The following is a 24091-nucleotide window of genomic DNA, read 5'->3' on the forward strand; positions in this document are numbered from 1 at the left end:
CCTGTTGCACCAGCTGAGCGTAACTTTAACTTGCCTCCGTCATTCAGGCGTCAATGATAAACTTACAATGTCACACTATGACATGTCCAACTGCCAAACAATAAACTTAAATATCAAACTTTGACATGTCCAACTGCCAAACAATAAACTTAAATATCAAACTTTGACATGTCCAACTGCCAAACAATAAACTTAAATATCAAACTGACATGTCCAATTGTCAAATGATAAACTTAAATATCAAACTATGACATTTCCAATTGTCAAATAATAAATTAAATATCAAACTATGACATGTCCAATTGTCAAATGATAAACTTAAATATCAAACTATGACATGTCCAATTGTCAAATAATAAATTAAATATCAAATTATGACATGTCCAATTGTCAAATAATAAACTTAAATGTCAAACTATGACATGTCCAATTGTCAAATGATAAACTTAAATGTCAAACTAATACTTGTCCAACTGTCAATGATAAACTTAAATGTCCCATTAATGCTGGAAGAGCTTTTTAGGAGAACAACATGAACAAGTGGTACAGATATTCTTGAAAAAATCTTCTTCCTCTGGAAACTATATCTCTTCTGGGCTTTTATTTTCAAGAAGGTAAAGAGTAAAATTCAGTAGTTACCAGTGTCAAGATATCTGATGGAGCCAATTTGAAGCGACCAGGTGAGGCTCAAACACAATCACACTGTTAATGTATCACCTGGTGGGGTAAAGGTGAGGGGAGATGCTCCCCCCATGGCTACATATAGCAGTGTCACCTGCCACACTTCACGTCAACGGTATAGCGTGGGGCAGACAGCATGGGGAAAGGTTTCTACGTTAGCAAAGCCGTTGGGGTCGTGGCCGTCGTCCTGTGTGCGGGGGCCCTGGCTACGATCATCGCTCTATCCGTCGTTTACTCACAGGAAAAGACTAAATCTAATCAACAGGTCTCGCCAACGAATGGAGGAACAACATCCAACCCCCCTGTCACACCGGCTCCGTCCAACGAGCTTTGGGACAAGTACCGGCTCCCCAAGGTCTTGAAGCCGGACCACTACAATGTCACCTTGTGGCCACGTCTGACTTTAAATACGACAACTGGACTCTACATCTTTACCGGTAATGGCTTTTCACTCATCTCTGATCGTCTGGGGGGAGATCACTTTCTCCATCCAAATGAGTTGCATCCACGTGGTTTTCAGAGTCTTAATGTATCCTCCTTAGTCGACGAGGATTTAAACCAGCAGGACTTCGAGGGCATTCCTCTTGAGAGGAAACGGGAAGGCGATAAAGACTGTGGTTGTCCTACTCCAGAAGATAAGGCGGTTTGAACTATGTGATGATTAGAATCTGATGCGCAGCTAGCAACTTGTATGCCAGCTATGTTGACATGTAATGTACATTGTGTGGTTCAAATAATATTAAGACACTTGTATAATTCAATTCAATTCAGTTTATTTGTATAGCCCAATTTCACAAATTACAAATTTGTCTCGGAGTGCTTTACAATCTGTACACATAGACATCCCTGACCCAAAACCTCACATCGGACCAGGAAAAACTCCCAAATAACCCTTCAGGGGGAAAAAAAGGGAAGAAACCTTCAGGAGAGAACAGAGGAGGGTCCCTCTCCAGGATGGACAGAACAATAGATGTAATGTGTACAGAAGGACAGATTTAGAGTTAAAATACATTCAATGAATATGACAGAGTGTCTGAATAGTTCATAGTAGGCATATTCCACGATGGAGACCTCCACGATCCATCAGGCAGATGGCGGTAGAGAGGAGGAGTGGGCGGAGTCTCAACAGTGGGCGGAGTCTCAACAGGGCAGTGGCGTAGTCGGGAGCAGGAATTCCACGACCCAGACCTCGATGATCCATCAGGCAGATAGGATCTATGCCGTCTCATAGGGTCCGATGACCCCATGAGACGTGAAGTCAAAAGGACTCCGGGGAGAAAGCAGAGTTAGTAACGTGTGATTGAGAGATGAAAATTCATCCTTAAGGAGAGAAAAAGAGGAGATAGGTACTCAGTGCATCCTAAACGTCCCCCGGCAGCTATAAGCCTATAGCAGCATATCAAGGGGCTGGACCAGGTGAACCTGATTCAGCCCTAACTATAAGCTCTGTCAAAGAGGAAGGTCTTAAGTCTACTCTTAAACCAGGTGACTGTGTCTGCCTCCCGGACTGAAGGTGGAAGCTGGTTCCATAGAAGAGGAGCTTGATAACTAAAGGCTCTGATAAGGTGGATAAGTCTCAGCTTTAAGAGGGTACATGTAAAAGAGAACAAGACGTGAAGAAGAAACACACCCTGTGCTGTTTCCTGACTGCATGTCATAGTCAAGCTGTCCATAACGACGACATTTATTTGCAAATGCATTCTTAAAATGGGTCACAAATAATGGTGTGTGTATGTACAGGGGCTTTATATTTGGTGTTAGAAAACATCACCTAGACTCATGCTGTTCAAAGTATGAAATAACCATAATCTAATCTCTTTTGAAGTTCATATTTATTTTTTATTTATTTTTTAAAGGCATGACACCTTGACAGTTCAATCTTAATCTTCGATAGAGCATTGGATTACATTGTGTGGTCATATAGTGTATATATACTTTACTAGCTGTCTTGTGAAAAATTCACACTACATTAAAACTGGAAGTGTTTTTGTAATGGGTTTGTCATAGTTTATTTAGCTTAAGAAATAGTACACTTGTCCCGTTAAAGGAAAACTTCAAAAAAGTCCAAATCACCAACATTTGGAGATGATTTTCCCAGGAAAGCAACAGCAACTAGCTTTCTTGTGAACTAATATACAGGGGTCATTGTCTCGGAAGTTGCTGAGGGTTTGCAAACGGACATTGTTTTGTTTTAAAGGCTAAAAAAAGGTTGGCAACCACTCTTCAACGTGACTCAACCTGCACACAAAGGTTATATTATTACATTCAAAGCCTGGATTCTGATTTTCAAATTTCCACCAACTTGTTCAATTACATTCAGAACATTTTGAATTTGAGCCACGGGGTTTCTTACTCCTCTTAATCACAGGTGATGTTATTCCATGTTGTTTTAGGTGAGTCCAGTGTGGCGTTTACGTGCACCGAGGAGACTGACCTGATTCTCATCCACTCCAATAAGCTGAACTACACCACGTTGGAAAATAAGCACTTGGCGAGGCTCACATCAGCCTCGAGTGGAGTCAAAGCCCCCTCAATCAAGCATTCCTGGCTCCAGAGTGAGACTCAGTACCTGGTCCTACAGCTTGATGGTAAACTGTTAAAGGACCACAGCTACCACCTCGACACAGAATTCACCGGAGAGCTGGCTGATGACCTGGGAGGCTTCTACAGAAGCCAATACGAGGAGGACGGCCTCATTAAGTATGTGTATTTTGTGTCAGATGATGCACATTGAAACATGACTTGCCCCAAAGTGAGACCAAGAAGTTTAGAAACATTAACCAGCAATGATGGCTTTTTTAGAGGAATAGCCTGTCACTTATCGGGAATTATATTAGAACTGACTTCATCAATTCATGTTAGATTCAGACTTTGTGATATCAGCCTGATTAAAGTGGGGAATGAGAAGAGACTTCAGGTGCGGCAATCGGTTTTCATGGTTTTATCCCATGGAGTGTTTCGACTAATTCTAAGTTTAGCGGGGAACACGAACAGCAAGCAGATCAAAAGAAAGACAGAAGTTCAGTTCAAGGGGGTCCATTCGTGAGAACTCTCATTTCTATTGGGACAGGACCGCTCCTCTGACCTCTGTAGCAGTCCGAGCTAATAGCACTCCTCTGAGCAGTCCTTTCACTTCTGTAGCACTGGCAACTTGTGGCACCTACTGACACCTACAGTATATCGAAGCAGACGAAAAGTGAAGATGTTTGTATTTATTATGTTATCATTCGAGCATAACCACGTAACTGTCTGCTGATGCTTAGATCCTACCGAACAATGTTTTTCATTATTATCGCCGATTGTTGTAAATTACGGTAGAAGAGGTTATTTGTAAAGGCTGTTTTTCTTTTCTTTTTTAAAGTTAACGGAATCATTAGTAAATCAAATGAATGAGAAACAAAACAGTGAAAAATGGTTACTCAAGGCTGTATAAAGAGATCGGGTCGCTCGGGTAACAGAACTAAAATCCGAAAACAGATTCATGGGCCGTCTTTCAATCAGAGGATCGGCCGTTTGATCTCGGCTCTGCTCGCCCTCGTCGATGAGTCCTTGAGCAAGACACCTAACCCTCAATTGCTCGCCGCAGCTGTGTCTCGGGTGTGTGATTGTGAGTCGTTTTGGCGAAAAGCGTCAGCTAAATGTTATGTCAAACTATCCAGTTGTAACCACATTAAGTATTCTCAAGAGCTGAGCAGGCCACGCGGCTCGTAGCTTCTTGACGGGTGCCGAATACGTGACGCTTGCTCGTCTTGCCGCCTGACTGATGCTGGCCACAGACATGCCACTGTCGGTCATCACTCTGGTTCTCCTGTCAGGATTGTGGCGACCACTCAGATGGAGCCAACAGATGCCAGGAAGGCGTTTCCCTGTTTTGACGAGCCAGCTATGAAAGCTATTTTCTACATCACGCTAATCCACGACCATGGAACTGTAGCCCTGTCCAACGGCCAGATGAAAGGTAAGTTGCACTGCAATAATAATCGGACAGGATTTTCCCCACAATTTCGGACAAAATCAATGGAATAAACGATGAAACCAATGCCGGGCCGGTTTGTTTGTGGATGTGACATCATTTTTTAGGGTGTTCTAAAACAGTGGACAGCTGGGTGTGTTAAAGTCACATGTTCATAGGAAAAAGGAAATTCAAACTTAATGATAGGGACTGAAAATTCAAACAATATACATGTTCAAATCTCTTTGATTTATCTTCTACAGAATCTAGCGATGTCACCATTAACGGTCAGAAAGTGCAGAAGACAACTTTTGAGCCAACTCTGAAAATGTCCACCTACCTCTTGGCGTTCATTGTCAGTGACTTTGCCTTCATCAATGATACCCTCGATGGAGTTTTGGTAAGTGACTTTAACTTTAAATGTAACCTAATGGATCTGATCGTGTGCTCACTTTGATCTTCACAATACCTGAGCAATATATATCGAACTAGCCAGACCACCAAGATATTTACAGACTTTGCTTAGAGATTTTTCATGAAACTGGATAATAAATTGTATTTGTTGCACCCTAATAGTTGGTCTCCCTTAATTAGTAACTTTGACAAATAAAATATTTATATTTCGAGCATAAAGTGGTCCCCCCCAGTGTAATACCCCAATAATTGCAGCAACTCTCCAGCCCACCTTTTTAAAAAATTTCCCAGTCTGCGACTTGTACTAGACCTCCACATGACCAGGGCGTTTGTAGGATTTAAGGAAAGGGGGGGCTAAGCCCCATGGGGAGTGGAAAAGTTAGGGTACGTTTGCACACCCAATTTCTTTTGGGGCCCCGGGTATCCATTGTTTCATATCCATTGTTTCATATCCATTGTTTCATATCCATTGTTTCCGACAGTTCATCAGAAAGTGATGTTGCTCTGTAGTTTTGCTTCATTCAGTGTATGATAACACAAGAGACATGATTCCAGGGTCATAGTGATATGTTATGCTCATTTGGACTCTGTCACTGAGAAAAATCCTAAGAATGTAAAGAATAGAGAGATGTCAAAAGTTATTTCTTGTATTTCAAATTCACTCTTTCACACGCTCACTCACTGGAGACAGTTTCTAACAAAATAGCTAGCTAGCTTCATGATAGTCTATTGGAGATATAAATAACGTATACATGTGAGAAACAATAGTTTAATTTATTGATATCATAAAAAACATTAAAATCAAAAGAATTATCCTCACTTATTTGGGGCGGGGGGGGGGGGGCGGCTGAAGAACATGTTAGAGGGGCTGAAGCCCCCCTGACATAGGCCTAACGACACCCCTGCACATGACAATGAGGTTTTTGAGCCGAGAGAGTGCAACAATGTCCAGATCAACGAGCATTTCAGGCTCAAGGCTCTGGACATGATTGTTTGTTAAATGTGCTTTCCACAACCCATACTTGTCTCGTCGGGCTCCACAGTTCTCTCATTCTAATCCGGCAAATGGTTTATCAGAATTTCTGTGATGTGGTTTTAGATTCGTATCTTCGCCAGGAAGTCTGCTATTGCTGCTGGTCAGGGAGAGTACGCCCTGAACAAAACTGGATCCATCCTGAAGTTCTTTGAGCGGTATTACAGTTCCAAATACCCTCTGCCAAAGTCTGGTAAGTCCACCACACACGATGATGTGAGGCAATGACTGTAAAACTCCTGCATTGGTTTAGTAGTTCTTGCAATCATGTTTAGTAGAATTTATTTATGTAGCCATTGGCTGCCACTTCCAATAAAACGTCAGTGTCAATCATTCTGAACAACATGTAAAATGCTATAGCTTCATCTTTTCTTTTGGCATAGATTTCTTATAACAAGGATGTTTGTGCATTGATCTGGGAACAGATCAAACTTATTTCACCCACAGTACTTTACATTCCCTATTTGTGTTACATTGTTACACATTTGTAATTCTGGGCAATCTTCTCTCTAGATCACAGGTGTCAAACACAAGGCCCGCGGGCCAAATCCGGCCCCCCACGTTTTTAATGTGGCCCCTGACGTCTTGAAAAGACGTGATCAAATTTTTTCTTAAAGAAATTTAAAAAAGATATCCTGTGCTTTTATTTTGAAGGTTTTGAATTAAATGGATTTATGTTATAATATTAAATAAATGCTCTTTTGTAGATTATTTCTACACATTAACAATAATCAAACGCAAAGAGAGTAATTTAGTGTTTCAGTAACTGGCCCTTTAAGAGGACGGCCATTATGCTGATGTGGCCCACGGTGAAAATGAGTTTGACACCCCTGCTCTAGATCACATGTTTAAACACTGGTGCAGTGATAACTTACTTTGTCAACTGATCGCAGTAACTCCACAGGTAATCAACCACTAATAATATCTCACATAATGCAGATCAGATAGCTCTACCAGACTTTAACGCTGGAGCCATGGAGAACTGGGGTCTGATCACGTACAGAGAGACGGCACTGCTCTACGATGAAAAGTTCTCCTCCAACTCCAACAAGCAAAGGATTGCCACCGTCATCGCTCATGAGCTGGCTCACATGGTTTGGATTTAACACTGCAAACTGCATCCCTCCACAATGTCGATTGTAATCTTGCATAACATATCCTTTGCAAGGTTTGGGTACACATGCTCTTGGAAAATTGATTCCCGACTCGCAAAATAGCAGTGTAGATTTTATAAGTCTAAAAAAAATTGAGAAAAGGCGAGTTATAAATGAACTAGAACCAGTGCCATGCAGTGGGATGATTTACTTCAAACGTGGCATAAACAGGCCAATCAAAGAGTCAGTAACTGCAATTCAGTAAAATAACTAATAGACAGGTTTTCAAAACCATTTTTTGGGGATTATAATGACTCAAGTCCAACTCACAGGTCTAAGAGCTCATGTCATACTTATTTTCAGTACTTTCTTGGCATAGCAGTCTCACCTTTTCTCTCTGCTGTCCCTTTAGTGGTTTGGTAATCTGGTGACCCTGAAGTGGTGGAATGACTTGTGGCTGAATGAAGGCTTTGCATCCTATGTTGAGTACCTGGGAGCCAACGAGGCTGAACCCGACTGGAAAGTGGTATGAATTCCCCGCCCACCTCATGGCCTCAATACTTACTGTAACATAAGGTGATGGTGTCATTGATTGGTGGAGTTTGGACCTTACAGTCTTGTTTTGTCTCATTATAGAAAGACCTCATCGTGCTCAGTGACGTCCACAGGGTGTTTGCCGTCGATGCTCTGGCCTCTTCTCACCCCCTGTCCTCGAAAGAAGAGGACATCCAGAAACCAGCCCAGATCAGTGAGCTGTTTGATGCTATCTCGTACAGCAAGGTAACCTCATACACACAAACCGTAACAGCACTTTTAAGTATCGAACATCAATCCATTCAGGTTATGCATTTAATTTCTCTTTATAGAAAACCATCGATACATCTAATTTCTCAATTTCTTTCAATGATCTTTAAAAGCATTTGAACTGTGTTTGCTCAGGGAGCTTCTGTTCTGAGAATGTTGTCGGACTTCCTGACTGAAGAGGTCTTCACATTGGGACTACAGGTATTGACTAAATGGAAACATACGCTTAAATATTACCTGAAGAAATACACCATGCCACTGTGAAAAGATGTTCTTCACATGTGGCTTGAAAATAAAATAGCCATTAATTATTACATTACATTACATGTCATTTAGCAGACGCTTTTATCCAAAGCGACTTACAATAAGTGCATTTCAACCTAGTGTACAAACTAAGAACAACAAGAATACAGGAAGTAACATTTCCTCAACATAGTCAAACTACAAAAGTACCATAAGTAAGTGCTATTTAAGTGCCACTGAAGTGCAAATCTGTGTTTTAATCCAGATATAATTAATTTATCATTAATCTGCCAGTAATTGTAATTCGATAGGATTATTATCTTAATGAAGAAAATACACAATGTGTAATGCTATGTTCTCAGTAAAGCTTTTAGATAAAGCGGTCAAAATAAGTCATTTCTTTCTGTCCGCCCTGCAGACCTACCTGAACGAATTTCAGTTTGGAAACGCAGACTACAACGACCTTTGGAATCATCTGCAGATGGCATGTTCATCTCTTTCGACTCTCCATTTCTGACATTGAAGCTAATGTGTTCATCAAAAGGTTCTCCGGTACCTGCTAACCTACTCTTTGACTTCACTTGTTCTTCTTTGTCCGATTCCACAGGCTGTTAAAAATCAAAGCATTATACTTCCAGACAGTGTCCAAAATATCATGAACACATGGGTGTTGCAGATGGGTTTTCCTGTGGTTACCGTAGATACCACGACTGGGGTTGTGTCCCAGGAGCGCTTCCTCTTGGATCCAGACTCTGAAGTCACGACTGTATCTCCCTACAAGTACATACACTGCCTTTCTTTCATACTTCCTTCCCACTTGACATATTAATTCAATATTTCTAGTGTTTGTCTTGCTGCTAAATACCATTACGCCTACAGTATAGGACAACACAATTTGGCATACTTTGTAGCTACTCCTTCTCTACTAAACTAGTATTGCCACTGAATTTATAGTACTACTATCTTTAATGATATTACACATTCTAGTATTCTAGATTATGCAACAAAGATGTTTTTCTACTCATGAATTCCTAAGAATTTTTCATTTTCATATCATTATGATAGAAGTGATTGTCAACATTTTGAAAGACAAAGAAATCTGTATGTAGATGTCATAAAACGGTTGTTTGCCCTACAGCTATGAATGGATTGTTCCAATCAAGTGGATGAAACCTGGACTCATCCAGGAACCGCAATGGCTGAAGAATAAATCGGGTAGGATGTACCGACACCCTGTGTACTTGTCTTTTAATACTTTATTCCAGGATAAGATATATAAAGATTATAATGAGTTTACAAGTTATGAAGTCATAATTCAATTCAGTGTATTTTGTCGAGCCCAAAATCACAAATTTGCCTCAGAGGGCTTTACAATCTGTACACATACGGCGTTCCTGTCCGAGGACTTCATATCGGATCAGGAAAAACTCTCGAAAAAACAGAAAAGACCCTTTGAGGCTCAGAGAAGGAGGCAGGGCCATTGGGAAGGAGGCCAGGCCCAGTTTCAGACACAGTCAGGTCCAATGACTAAGAGGCGAGAAGGCACAAAGACTCCGGGGAAGAAGCAGAGTTAGTAATGTGCAATGAAGAGATGTAAATTCATCCATACGGAGAGAGGAGAGGAGAGAGGTGCTCAGTGTATCCTAAACGTCCATAAGGAGAGAGGAGAGGAGAGAGGTGCTCAGTGTATCCTAAACGTCCATAAGGAGAGAGGAGAGGAGAGAGGTGCTCAGTGTATCCTAAACGTCCATAAGGAGAGAGGAGAGGAGAGAGGAGCTCTGTATCCTAAGCGTCCATAAGGAGAGAGGAGAGGAGAGCTCAGTGTATCCTAAGCGTCCATAAGGAGAGAGGAGAGAGAGGTGCTCAGTGTATCCTACACGTCCATAAGGAGAGAGGAGAGAGAGGTGCTCAGTGTATCCTAAACGTCCATAAGGAGAGAGGAGAGGAGAGAGGTGCTCAGTGTATCCTAAGCGTCCATAAGGAGAGAGGAGAGGAGAGAGGAGCTCCGTGTATCCTAAGCATCCATAAGGAGAGAGGAGAGGAGAGAGGTGCTCAGTGTATCCTACACGTCCATAAGGAGAGAGGAGAGGAGAGAGGTGCTCAGTGTATCCTAAACGTCCATAAGGAGAGAGGAGAGGAGAGAGGTGCTCAGTGTATCCAAAACGTCCATAAGGAGAGAGGAGAGGAGAGAGGTGCTCAGTGTATCCTAAACATCCATAAGGAGAGAGGAGAGGAGAGAGGTGCTCAGTGTATCCTAAGCGTCCATAAGGAGAGAGGAGAGGAGAGAGGAGCTCAGTGTATCCTACACGTCCATAAGGAGAGAGGAGAGGAGAGAGGTGCTCAGTGTATCCTAAACGTCCATAAGGAGAGAGGAGGAGAGAGGAGCTCAGTGTATCCTAAACGTCCATAAGGAGAGAAGAGAGGTGCTCAGTGTATCATAAATGTCCATAAGGAGAGGAGAGAGAGGTGCTCAGTGTATCCTAAACGTCCATAAGAAGAGAGGAGAGGAGAGAGGTGCTCAGTGTATCCTAAGCGTCCATAAGGAGAGAGGAGAGAGGTGCTCAGTGTATCCTAAGCGTCCATAAGAAGAGAGGAGAGGAGAGAGGTGCTCAGTGTATCCTAAACGTCCATAAGGAGAGAGGAGAGGAGAGAGGTGCTCAGTGTATCCTAAACGTCCATAAGGAGAGAGGAGAGGAGAGAGGTGCTCAGTGTATCCTAAACGTCCATAAGAAGAGAGGAGAGGAGAGAGGTGCTCAGTGTATCCTAAGCGTCCATAAGGAGAGAGGAGAGGAGAGAGGTGCTCAGTGTATCCTAAACGTCCATAAGAAGAGAGGAGAGAGGTGCTCAGTGTGTCCTAAACATCCATAAGGAGAGAGGAGAGGAGAGAGGAGCTCAGTGTATCCTAAACGTCCATAAGGAGAGAGGAGAGAGGTGCTCAGTGTATCCTAAGCGTCCATAAGAAGAGAGGAGAGGAGAGAGGTGCTCAGTGTATCCTAAACGTCCATAAGGAGAGAGGAGAGGAGAGAGGTGCTCAGTGTATCCTAAACGTCCATAAGGAGAGAGGAGAGAGGTGCTCAGTGTATCCTAAACGTCCATAAGGAGAGAGGAGAGAGGTGCTCAGTGTATCCTAAGCGTCCATAAGGAGAGAGGAGAGGAGAGAGGTGCTCAGTGTATCCTAAGCGTCCATAAGGAGAGAGGAGAGGAGAGAGGTTCTCAGTGTATCCTAAGCGTCCATAAGGAGAGAGGAGAGGAGAGAGGAGCTCAGTGTATCCTAAACATCCATAAGGAGAGAGGAGAGGAGAGAGGTGCTCAGTGTATCCTAAACGTCCAAAAGGAGAGGAGAGAGGTGCTCAGTGTATCCTAAACATCCATAAGGAGAGAGGAGAGGAGAGAGGAGCTCAGTGTATCCTAAGCGTCCATAAGGAGAGAGGAGAGAGGAGCTCAGTGTATCCTAAGCGTCCATAAGGAGAGAGGAGAGGAGAGAGGTGCTCAGTGTATCCTAAGCGTCCATAAGGAGAGAGGAGAGAGGTGCTCAGTGTATCCTAAGCGTCCATAAGGAGAGAGGAGAGGAGAGAGGAGCTCAGTGTATCCTAAACGTCCATAAGGAGAGAGGAGAGGAGAGAGGAGCTCAGTGTATCCTAAGCGTCCATAAGGAGAGAGGAGAGGAGAGGAGCTCAGTGTATCCTAACGTCCCCCTCAGCCTCTCAGCCTCTAGCAGCATCTCTAGGTCTCTCCAGGTGAACCTGGTTCAGGTCTCACTATCAGACTAAGAGGAAAGTCTTCAGTCTCCTCTACATGAGGTGGCTGTTTGTCCCCCGGACTGAAGGTGTCATTCGCGTCTGTGCAATCTCGACATAAAGGTTACATCCCAAGTCTCTTAATTGTCATTTCCTCGATTGAACCTGAAAAACTGTCCGAGTTGGCAGCAGTTTTTTTTCAACGCCACCCTACTGCTGCCGCCTGCTCTCATCCACTTTGTAGGCGAGACGCTGTTCATCTTGAATGACCCTATTGTGTCCATGGACGAGGATTCTGGGAAACTGAGTTGATTTGAGCGCAGAGTGCAAACAACGATATTGACTGACTCCGACCTCTTTTTCTTCTCTAGCCACAATTATTGAAATGAAGGAACCACTGGATAACTGGGTTCTGGTCAACCTCGACGTGGTGGGTTACTACAGAGTCAACTATGACCAAGGCAACTGGAACAAACTCCTAAATGATCTGATGAATAATCATCAGGTACATTTTATATTTTTCAATATTTTACAAAACTGCTTTCTTATATACAGGACTGTCTCAGAAAATTAGAATATTGTGATGAAGTTCTTTATTTTCTGTAATGCAATTCAAAAAACAAAAATGTCATGCATTCTGGATTCATTACAAATCAACTGAAATATTGCAAGCCTTTTATTCTTTTAATATTGCTGATTATGGCTTACAGCTTAAGAAAACTCAAATATCCTATCTCTAAATATTAGAATATCATGAAAAAGTATACTAGTAGGGTATTAAACAAATCACTTGAATTGTCTAATTAACTCGAAACACCTGCAAGGGTTTCCTGAGCCTTGACAAACACTCAGCTGTTATAACTCTTTTTTTTTACTTGGTCTAAGGAAATATTAAAATTTTATGAGATAGGATTTTAGAGTTTTCTTAAGCTGTAAAAAATAATCAGCAATATTAAAAGAATAAAAGGCTTGCAATATTTCAGTTGATTTGTAATGAATCCAGAATGCATGACATTTTTGTTTTTTTAATTGCATTACAGAAAATAAAGAACTTTATCACAATATTCTAATTTTCTGAGACAGTCCTGTACATGATTCTTGATCTGAGTTGTTGTCGTGGTAGTGACAAGGATAATGCTCTTCTTTTTCAAGCGTATTCCAGTTATTAACAGAGCTCAATTGGTGGATGATGCCTTCAACTTAGCCAGGTAAGTCCTGTTAACCCTTGTGTTGCCTTCGGGTCATTTTGACCCGAATCAATATTACACCCTCCCCCCGCCTTTGGGTCATTTTGACCCGATTCAATGTTTCACCCTCCTGTTACCTTTATATTTACTAACATATTTTACCCTTTGGGTTCAATTTGACGCCAGCAATTAAAACCTCCAGAAAATTATTAGAATTAATATTGTTTTCCAAGTTTAAGTGTGAGGCACTTTATGTTTGTTTGTTGACTACCGAAAGAACACCGACATTAAACATTGAATGGGGTCAAATTAATCCGAAGGCGGGGAGAGGGTGTAATATTGATTCGGGTCAAAATGACCCGAAGGCAACACAAGGGAATGTATACATTCAATTCAATTCAATTCAGTTTATTTGTATAGCCCAATTTCACAAATTACAAATTTGTCTCGGAGTGCTTTACAATCTGTACACATAGACATCCCTGCCCCAAAACCTCACATCGGACCAGGAAAAACTCCCAAATAACCCTTCAGGGGGAAAAAAAGGGAAGAAACCTGGAGGAGAGCAACAGAGGAGGATCCCTCTCCTAGGATGGACAGATGCAATAGATGTAATGTGTACAGAAGGACAGATTTAGAGTTAAAATACATTCAATGAATATGACAGAGTGTATGAATAGTTCATAGTAGGCATATTCCACGATGGAGACCTCCACGATCCATCAGGCAGATGGCGGTGGGGAGGAGGAGTGGGCGTAGTCATGAGCAGGAATTCCACGACCCAGACGATCCATCAGGCAGATAGGATCTATGCCGTCTCATAGGGTCCGATGACCCCATGAGACGTAAAGTCAAAAGGACTTCCGGGGAGAAAGCAGAGTTAGTAACGTGTGATTGAGAGATGAAAATTCATCCTTAAGGAGAGAAAAAAGAGGAGATAGGTACTCAGTGCATCCTAAAACGTCCCCCGGCAGCTATAAGCCTATAGCAGCATATCAAGGGGCTGGACCAGGGCAAACCTGATTCAGCCCTAACTATAAGCTCTGTCAAAGAGGAAGGTCTTAAGTCTACTCTTAAACGAGGTGACTGTGTCTGCCTCCCGGACTGAAATTGGAAGCTGGTTCCATAAAAGAGGAGCTTGATAACTAAAGGCTCTGGCTCCCATTCTACTTTTTAAGACTCTAGGAACTACAAGTAGTCCCGCATTTAGTGAGCGTAGCTCTCTAGTGGGGCAATATGGTACGACAAGCTCCTTAAGATATGATGGAGCATCACCAATCAAGGCTTTGTAGGTTAAGAGAAGAATTTTAAAAGTGATTCTTGATTTTACTGGGAGCCAGTGCAGAGCAGCTAGTACATGGTGTTTGTAATGAAGAGAATGATCATCTGGACTCCTGAGATGTAGAAAAAATATATACAATTGTTTGTTACCTTCATTAGATTACATATTGTAAAACCCTCTGAGGTAAAATTTTATTTTGTCATAATGGGCTATATATAATAAACTGAATTGAATTAGAGCAGAAGTACTTTATTAAAGATGGTCCACACAGCAACACCAGTTACCGCCATCTGCGTTTTGGATATCCAATTCATTTCCCTAATTTTCTCAATTTTGTAAATCCAAAAGAGCAAAGATCATCCCTACAGTACTGGCCCTTGAGACCACCAAGTACCTGAACAAGGAGACAGACTATATGCCTTGGGAGTCGGCCCTGAGTAACCTGGACTTCTTCTCCCTCATGTTTGACCGCAGTGAGGTTTATGGTCCCATGAAGGTGTGCTTCCTTTCAGACAAACATATCAGCATTGCAAACAAAAGAGCAAAATCACAAATTAGTTATTTGATTCCAATCTTCATGGAATTATCACATTTCCTTAAATCTGTCTGGCTTGTTTTTTTATAGAATTATCTGAGGAAGCAGGTCACCCCTCTGTTCAACTACTATAAGACAATGACTATCAACTGGAGCAAAGTTCCTGATGGACACATGGATCAGTGAGTATTGGGAAACATACGTCATCAGTCGCGCAAGTGTTCCATTTCAAAATCACTTGGTAGTGATGGGAGTCCTTAGTAACTCGGTAAGGACGCAAGTCTTTAGTCACTCAGTAGTGAAGTAAGTCTTTAGTGACTCAGTAGGGTTGCAAGTATTTAGTAACTCAGTAGTGAAGTAAGTCTTTAGTGACTCAGTAGGGTTGCAAGTATTTAGTCACTCAGTAGGGTCTTTGGTCAGTTGGTAGAGATGCAAGTCTTCAATAACTCGGTAGGGACCCACGTCTTCAGTAATTCAGTAGTGTTGTGAGTCTTTAGTCTCTTGGTAGTGACGTGAGTCTTTAGTCTCTTGGTAGTGATGTGAGTCCTTAGTCACTTGGTAGTGACGTGAATCTTTAGTCTCTTGGTAGTGATGTGAGTCTTTAGTCACTTGGTAGTGACGTGAGTCTTTAGTCTCCTGGTAGTGACGTGAGTCTTTAGTCACTTGGTAGTGACGTGAGTCTTTATTCTCCTGGTAGTGATGTGAGTCTTTAGTGTCTCGGTAGTGACGTGAGTCTTTAGTCACTTGGTAGTGACGTGAGTCTTTAGTCTCTTGGTAGTTACGTGAGTCTTTAGTCTCTTGGTAGTGACGTGAGTCTTTAGTCTCCTGGTAGTGACGTGAGTCTTTAGTCACTTGGTAGTGACGTGAGTCTTTAGTCTCTTGGTAGTGATGTGAGTCTTTAGTGTCTCGGTAGTGACGTGAGTCTTTAGTCACTTGGTAGTGACGTGAATCTTTAGTCTCTTGGTAGTGATGTGAGTCTTTAGTCACTTGGTAGTGACGTGAGTCTTTAGTCTCCTGGTAGTGACGTGAGTCTTTAGTCACTTGGTAGTGACGTGAGTCTTTAGTCTCCTGGTAGTGATGTGAGTCTTTAGTGTCTCGGTAGTGACGTGAGTCTTTAGTCACTTGGTAGTGACGTGAGTCTTTAGTCTCTTGGTAGTGATGTGAGTCTTTAGTCTCTTGGTAGTGACGTGAGTCTTTAGTCACTTGGTAGTGACGTGAGTCTTTAGTCTCTTGGTAGTGACGTGAGTCTTTAGTCTCTTGGTAGTGATGTGAGTCTTTAGTCTCTTGGTAGTGACGTGAGTCTTTAGTCACTTGGTAGTGACGTGAGTCTTTAGTCTCTTGGTAGTTACGTGAGTCTTTAGTCTCTTGGTAGTGACGTGAGTCTTTAGTCTCCTGGTAGTGACGTGAGTCTTTAGTCACTTGGTAGTGACGTGAGTCTTTAGTCTCTTGGTAGTGATGTGAGTCTTTAGTGTCTCGGTAGTGACGTGAGTCTTTAGTCACTTGGTAGTGACGTGAGTCTTTAGTGTCTCGGTAGTGATGTGAGTCTTTAGTCACTTGGTAGTGATGTGAGTCTTTAGTCTCTTGGTAGTGACGTGAGTCTTTAGTCTCTTGGTAGTGATGTGAGTCTTTAGTCTCTTGGTAGTGACGTGAGTCTTTAGTCTCTTGGTAGTGACGTGAGTCTTTAGTCACTCGGTAGTGACGCGAGTCTTTAGTCTCTTGGTAGTGACGTGAGTCTTTAGTCACTTGGTAGTGACGCGAGTCTTTAGTCTCCTGGTAGTTACGTGAGTCTTTAGTCTCTTGGTAGTGATGTGAGTCTTTAGTCTCTTGGTAGTGATGTGAGTCTTTAGTCACTTGGGAGTGACGTGAGTCTTTAGTCTCCTGGTAGTGATGGGAGTCTTTAGTCTCCTGGTAGTGATGTGAGTCTTTAGTCTCTTGGTAGTGACATGAGTCTTTAGTGTCTCGGTAGTGACGTGAGTCTTTAGTCACTTGGTAGTGACGCGAGTCTTTAGTCTCCTGGTAGTGACGTGAGTCTTTAGTCTCTTGGTAGTGATGTGAGTCTTTAGTCTCTTGGTAGTGATCTGAGTCCTTAGTCTCTTGGTAGGGACGTGAGTCTTTAGTCTCTTGGTAGTGACGTGAGTCTTTAGTCTCTTGGTAGTGATGTGAGTCCTTAGTCTCTTGGTAGTGACGTGAGTCTTTAGTCTCTTTTTTCTTTCTTTTTTGTGACGTGAATCTTTAGTCTCTTGGTAGTGATGTGAGTCTTTAGTCACTTGGTAGTGACGTGAGTCTTTAGTCTCCTGGTAGTGACGTGAGTCTTTAGTCACTTGGTAGTGACGTGAGTCTTTAGTCTCTTGGTAGTGACGTGAGTCTTTAGTCTCCTGGTAGTGACGTGAGTCTTTAGTCTCTTGGTAGTGATGTGAGTCTTTAGTGTCTCGGTAGTGACGTGAGTCTTTAGTCACTTGGTAGTGACGTGAGTCTTTAGTGTCTCGGTAGTGATGTGAGTCTTTAGTCACTTGGTAGTGATGTGAGTCTTTAGTCTCTTGGTAGTGACGTGAGTCTTTAGTCTCCTGGTAGTGACGTGAGTCTTTAGTCTCTTGGTAGTGATGTGAGTCTTTAGTGTCTCGGTAGTGACGTGAGTCTTTAGTCACTTGGTAGTGACGTGAGTCTTTAGTGTCTCGGTAGTGATGTGAGTCTTTAGTCACTTGGTAGTGATGTGAGTCTTTAGTCTCTTGGTAGTGACGTGAGTCTTTAGTCTCTTGGTAGTGATGTGAGTCTTTAGTCTCTTGGTAGTGACGTGAGTCTTTAGTCTCTTGGTAGTGACGTGAGTCTTTAGACACTCGGTAGTGACGCGAGTCTTTAGTCTCTTGGTAGTGACGTGAGTCTTTAGTCACTTGGTAGTGACGTGAGTCTTTAGTCTCTTGGTAGTGATGTGAGTCTTTAGTCTCTTGGTAGTGATGTGAGTCTTTAGTCACTTGGGAGTGACGTGAGTCTTTAGTCTCCTGGTAGTGATGTGAGTCTTTAGTCTCTTGGTAGTGACGTGAGTCTTTAGTGTCTCGGTAGTGACGTGAGTCTTTAGTCACTTGGTAGTGACGTGAGTCTTTAGTCTCTTGGTAGTGACGTGAGTCTTTAGTCTCTTGGTAGTGACGTGAGTCTTTAGTGTCTCGGTAGTGACGTGAGTCTTTAGTCACTTGGTAGTGACGTGAGTCTTTAGTCTCCTGGTAGTGACGTGAGTCTTTAGTGTCTCGGTAGTGACGTGAGTCTTTAGTCACTTGGTAGTGACGTGAGTCTTTAGTCTCTTGGTAGTGACGTGAGTCTTTAGTCTCCTGGTAGTGACGTGAGTCTTTAGTGTCTCGGTAGTGACGTGAGTCTTTAGTCACTTGGTAGTGACGTAGTCTTTAGTCTCTTGGTAGTGACGTGAGTCTTTAGTCTCCTGGTAGTGACGTAGTCTTTAGTCTCTTGGTAGTGACGTGAGTCTTTAGTCACTTGGTAGTGACGTAGTCTTTAGTCTCTTGGTAGTGACGTAGTCTTTAGTCTCTTGGTAGTGACGTGAGTCTTTAGTCTCCTGGTAGTGACGTGAGTCTTTAGTCACTTGGTAGTGATGTAGTCTTTAGTCTCTTGGTAGTGACGTGAGTCTTTAGTCACTTGGTAGTGACGTGAGTCTTTAGTCTCTTGGTAGTGACGTGAGTCTTTAGTCTCTTGGTAGTGACGTGAGTCTTTAGTCTCTTGGTAGTGACGCGAGTCTTTAGTCTCTTGGTAGTGACGTGAGTCTTTAGTCACTTGGTAGTGACAGGAGTCTTTAGTAACTCGGTAGTGACGTGAGTCTTTAGTCTCTTGGTAGTGACGCGAGTCTTTAGTCTCTTGGTAGTGACGCGAGTCTTTAGTCTCTTGAGAGTAACATTAATCACTTAATTCCCTACTTTATTCACTCAGTAGGGACGCAAGTCTTTAAACACTTGGTAGTCACTTGGTAGGGAAGCAAGTCCTTCGTCACGTCGTAGTTACATGAATCCTTAGTCCCTCGGTAGTGACAGAAGCCTTTAGTCACTCTGTAGTGTAGAGAATTTCTTTCTCACTTGGTAGGGATGCAAGTGTTTAGTCACTTGGTAGTGGATGCAAGTTTTTATTTACTTGATCGGAACAGAAGTTTTTAGTCACTCTGTAATGACACGACCAAAGAGGTTTTGTTTCTAAAATCTACATTCCTGTGAAAATGGAGGGTTAATTTGAGAGGACGTATATTGACCCGCCGTCATGTTGAAATTGTACACGAGAGGGGTATCTCGTGTTTTAACCTGCAATACCAAGGGGCACTGACCAAGCCTCAGCATTTGACGAGGTGGGAGTGAGAATGTGTTACAGTTGTTGTTATTCTTGTTCCCTGTATTTAATGAAGACGTATTCTTCTGTCCATGTGCATCATCCTTCATGTTTCTCCTTCCTCCAGGTATAACCAGGTGAATGCTATCAGCACGGCTTGCATGACAGACCTTGAGGAATGCCTAACCTTGTCTAAGACGTGGTTCGATCAATGGAGGATGACTGGTGAAAACCTGTGAGTGTATCCCATCATGTGACATGTTGTAGTTTCACAGTTTTAATGACTTCACAGTATTTTGGGAGCGTCTCTCTATCCATCAACTATTTTGTACTGTCCTTGATTCAGGATCCATCCCAACCTGCGCTCCACGGTGTACTGTAATGCTATCGCAGCGGGTGGCGCTCAAGAATGGGAGTTTGCTTGGGAACAATTTCAAAAGACCACCATCGCTAGTGAAGCTGAAAAACTCCGCTATTCCCTTGCCTGCACGAAGCAACCCTGGCTGCTCAACAGGTCTGCTCACAGACAGCCTGTCAAAACTGTTATACTGTGTACAGCAGCGTATAACTGACAATGACTGACCAGTACACACATAGAAATACTCGCTGTTCTGCTGTCACCCTCTCAGGTACCTGGAGTACACTCTGATTTCAGACAAGATCCGAAAGCAGGATGCCACCTCCACCATTGTTTACATTGCCAACAATGTGGTGGGACATCCTCTGGCGTGGAATTTTGTCAGGGCTCGATGGGCATTCATTTTCTCACAGTGAGTACAACTCGATACGTTTCAGTTGCAAACATCACTTCATTCCCATGAAACATATAAAGGTACCAGATTTTTTTTGTTTAGCCTGTTCAGCGTTACAATTTTTTAAAGGTGCTAAAATAGGCTGTTGTAAGCACGGATAGGTCTCAGTGACCTATGATATGCACATGCCATACTGAAACAGTTTCATCATAAAAGATGAATTGTCACATACTCATTTAACAGCAGGTAGGCAGTTTTATGTTCCGATTTGTTATCGGTTTTATTGACCAAGCATACAGCCTCAGATGACCTTTGTCTTGACTCCTCAAGACAGGCCTCCTCCACTTGACAGCGTAATACGGGTGCTTGTGTAATTTCACTAGAGATGAATTAAGCTATAAGAGTTAGAGGTTTCAGTGGTTTGTGTGCTTTTGACAAACATAACGAGTGCCAGTTATCTTTAGTTATAAAATATACAGTATATATAAGATGTTCAAACCTGAAGAAAAATGGTCACACTGGAATTACCTTTGTTTCAGTTGGTGCCATTGAAGTTACTCCATGCAAAAATGGCAACAACAAAAAATCCCATTGCAGCATATTGCAACATTTCTCAAGACTTTTGTCTGTAAAACGACTGAAACAGAGTTTTTAAGTAGGCTTCAGTGTACCTGTGTCAAACACTGAATGTAAAAGAGAGCTATGTCATTCCCTTTTTATAATATCTGACGTGATATAAGTTTGTAATATGGTTTTGTCTTCATGTGAAACGGTGTATATTTCAGATGCAAGACAATATCCTGATTAAGTTAAATCACACTGTCAGGACAATCCATGCAATCGAGAAGTGTTCTTCTTTTTGTTGTAAAAGAGTCAATCAGAAGATCGTCTGTCCGATCCCAGGCTCCTCTCGTCCATGTCGGTGGGTCTTGGGCAAGACACTTAACCCCAAATTGCTCCTGAAGGCTGTTGCATTGGTGTATACATGCTTAGATAAGGGGTCACTAATAGGCGGACCAGTGTCTGGAATCAGATCTTTTTTTTTTTAATTGCCGGCCCTGTATTTGAACCAGCACCTCTTTTCTAAACATCACGGCACCGTCCGGCGGTCCAGGAAACACACCGACTCATCACATGCATTGTAAATCATCTCACAGCTACAATCAAATATGTGTATTCTGAGAAGTATTGACTTGAGTGAGATGAATACACATTTGAGAGATGGGGAGAGAGAGCCGGAAAAGATCAAAGACAACATTCCTATAACTGAGTTTTGATAACTAAAGTCAGTGTGGAGTGTTTCAGTAATTGTAAAATGTGTCATTTGCATGCAAAGGGTGTGATTGTGTCACGTCTCGACTCACAGGTATGGCGGTGGATCATTCTCCTTCTCCAACCTCATCAACGGAGTCACCAAACGCTTTTCCACGGAATTCGAACTTCAAGAGGTTCGATATATTCGCTGTCTATTTGTCCACATCGTTTCTGTCAAATGGATTCAGCCCAATTTCACCCAGAATCAATTACATTTTTTTTTAAACAAATTTTTAGAGATGTTTACGTTTTAGTGTCGAAATAGTGGCCTACCTGGTATATTTTTCTATATTCTACCATCATATATGTAGGTAACGTATAGGTAGGTTACGTTGCTAAAGCTATATATATATATTACGTTGCTAAAGCTATATAAATATATATATATATATATTACGTTGCTAAAGCTACATGTATATATATATATATTACGTTGCTATATACAGGACTGTCTCAGAAAATTAGAATATTGTGATAAAGTTCTTTATTTTCTGTAATGCAATTAAAAAAACAAAAATGTCATGCATTCTGGATTCATTACAAATCAACTGAAATATTGCAAGCCTTTTATTCTTTTAATATTGCTGATTATGGCTTACAGCTTAAGAAAACTCTAAAATCCTATCTCATAAAATTTTAATATTTCCTCAGACCAAGTAAAAAAAAAGATTTATAACAGCTGAGTGTTTGTCAAGGCTCAGGAAACCCTTGCAGGTGTTTCGAGTTAATTAGACAATTCAAGTGATTTGTTTAATACCCTACTAGTATACTTTTTCATGATATTCTAATATTTAGAGATAGGATATTTGAGTTTTCTTAAGCTGTAAGCCATAATCAGCAATATTAAAAGAATAAAAGGCTTGCAATATTTCAGTTGATTTGTAATGAATCCAGAATGCATGACATTTTTGTTTTTTTAATTGCATTACAGAAAATAAAGAACTTCATCACAATATTCTAATTTTCTGAGACAGTCCTGTATATATATATATTACGTTGCTAAAGCTATATATATATATATATTATGTTGCTAAAGCTACATATATATATATATTACGTTGCTAAAGCTATATATATATATATATTACGTTGCTAAAGCTACATATATATATATATTACGTTGTTAAAGCTATATATATATATATATGTATATATTAAGTTGCTAAAGCTATATATATATATATATATATATATTACATTGCTAAAGCTATATATATACAGTATATATTATATATCACCCTGGTGCAGATTAACATGTGTCAAGACCCGGATTACCAATGCCAAATTACAGATGACCTTTTTCAGATTGATTGTAAAGAAACTAAAACTTTCACACAGTCCCGAAATCAAGTCAAGGCCCGGGCACCCCGAGAGACACTGCGACTACATCTGTGTTTTCGCACTGTGTCATTTGCTGCTGCGTGACTTCTTCCGGCTGCATCCCCTCCCCAAACAACTCTCCTGTGTTGTTTTTGTGTGACAGCTGAAGCAGTTCAAGGCAGACAACAGTGAGGTGGGGTTTGGCTCTGGGACGCTGGCAGTGGAACAGTCCATTGAGAGAACCATCAGCAACATGAAATGGATCACGGAGAACAAAGAGAATGTTCTGAACTGGTTTAGCAAGCCCGAGTAGCTCTGTCTAGACTTGTACGACATGCAATTTACAGAGGTTCTTTATTTTTCTTGTAGTTTGTCTTGTACTTTTATAATCACATTTTTAAATGTATCTGCCATCCTGAAATTACACAATTACAATTTAATGATTACACAATTACAATTTTAAGATTACACATTAAAGAGTTTATTCTTTTGCGAATTCTTTCAAACCTTTTATTTTTTAATTGAGGGTTGTTTTGTATCAAATTTGTTGTGACTTTGCAATCACACAATAATGATCATAACGTGATTCATTTGTATGTATTTTTTAATCAGGATAAAAACACCTTACTATACACCTAACTTTTGTTTTTTAACTACAGCAAACCAACATATTTATGTACAAGTTTGTAAATATGTTCACCTTTTAAAGATGAAAACCTTACAATGATGTCTACATTGGTGTGCATGTGAAAGTACAACATTTTAAAGACAATGGTTTTCATCTTGTGTTTGATGTTGATATTTTTATATATTTGAAGGCTATGAAAAGAATTTATTAAAAGAAAAAACTGTTCTGCTGCTGGTCTGTATGTTTGTATTCATTATGGTTCCTGTGTCCGGCGTCGATCGGTTACCTGCCCGGCGGTTGGCTCATGATCTTCTGATTTTACGAATGTCTAAGCATTGTAAGCTTAAAGCAGCGGTTCTCAAACTGTGGGGCGCCGAGGTATTACAGGTGGGGCGCGCGGGGGGGGGGGGGGGGGGTCAGTGCAGAGAACTATACATATTACAAAAGTACGTGTAAGTGTTTACGTTACGGTTATGCCGTTCTCATTATTATGAAATAGTAAGTCGAAATAATGAGATAGTGAGTCGAAATAATGAGATAGTAAGTTGAGCGCCGCAGAGCATGTCGGGGCAAAATTATCCCAAGAACTCAAATAAACGCCCCGTCAGATATCAAAACACATTTGGGGTGAATTGATGACAGAGTAATTTTTATTCTTAAATACTTATTAATGAAGAAAAAATGTGTTTCCATCAGAAAGGGGCACTTTTCTCATCCCGGACAAAAGGGGAGGAGCTTGAGCACCACTAGGGGGCTATCTGTGCACGTGCCTGATAGTATCTCATTATTATGACATATTAA

At 41.5% G+C, this 24091-nt stretch overlaps 1 protein-coding gene across 1 annotated transcript; it reads left to right on the top strand.

Moving 5' to 3' along the window:
• The first annotated feature begins 817 nt into the window (after positions 1-817).
• On the top strand, positions 818-23462 carry LOC130194746 (aminopeptidase Ey-like). The gene is made up of 21 exons (XM_056415881.1): positions 818-1118; positions 3075-3381; positions 4497-4639; positions 4897-5033; positions 6147-6273; positions 7020-7174; positions 7587-7700; positions 7811-7954; positions 8114-8179; positions 8640-8705; positions 8829-9001; positions 9360-9436; positions 12330-12463; positions 13111-13166; positions 14776-14923; positions 15053-15144; positions 19404-19511; positions 19623-19790; positions 19906-20046; positions 21395-21476; positions 22826-23462. Exons 1-21 carry the CDS (start codon positions 818-820, stop codon positions 22973-22975), a joined length of 2889 nt encoding a protein of 962 aa, XP_056271856.1. The 3' UTR covers positions 22976-23462.
• Positions 23463-24091: the final 629 nt, after the last annotated feature.

This window comes from Pseudoliparis swirei, chromosome 6 (genome assembly GCF_029220125.1).
Source record: "Pseudoliparis swirei isolate HS2019 ecotype Mariana Trench chromosome 6, NWPU_hadal_v1, whole genome shotgun sequence".
NCBI classification, from domain to species: Eukaryota; Metazoa; Chordata; class Actinopteri; order Perciformes; family Liparidae; genus Pseudoliparis; species Pseudoliparis swirei.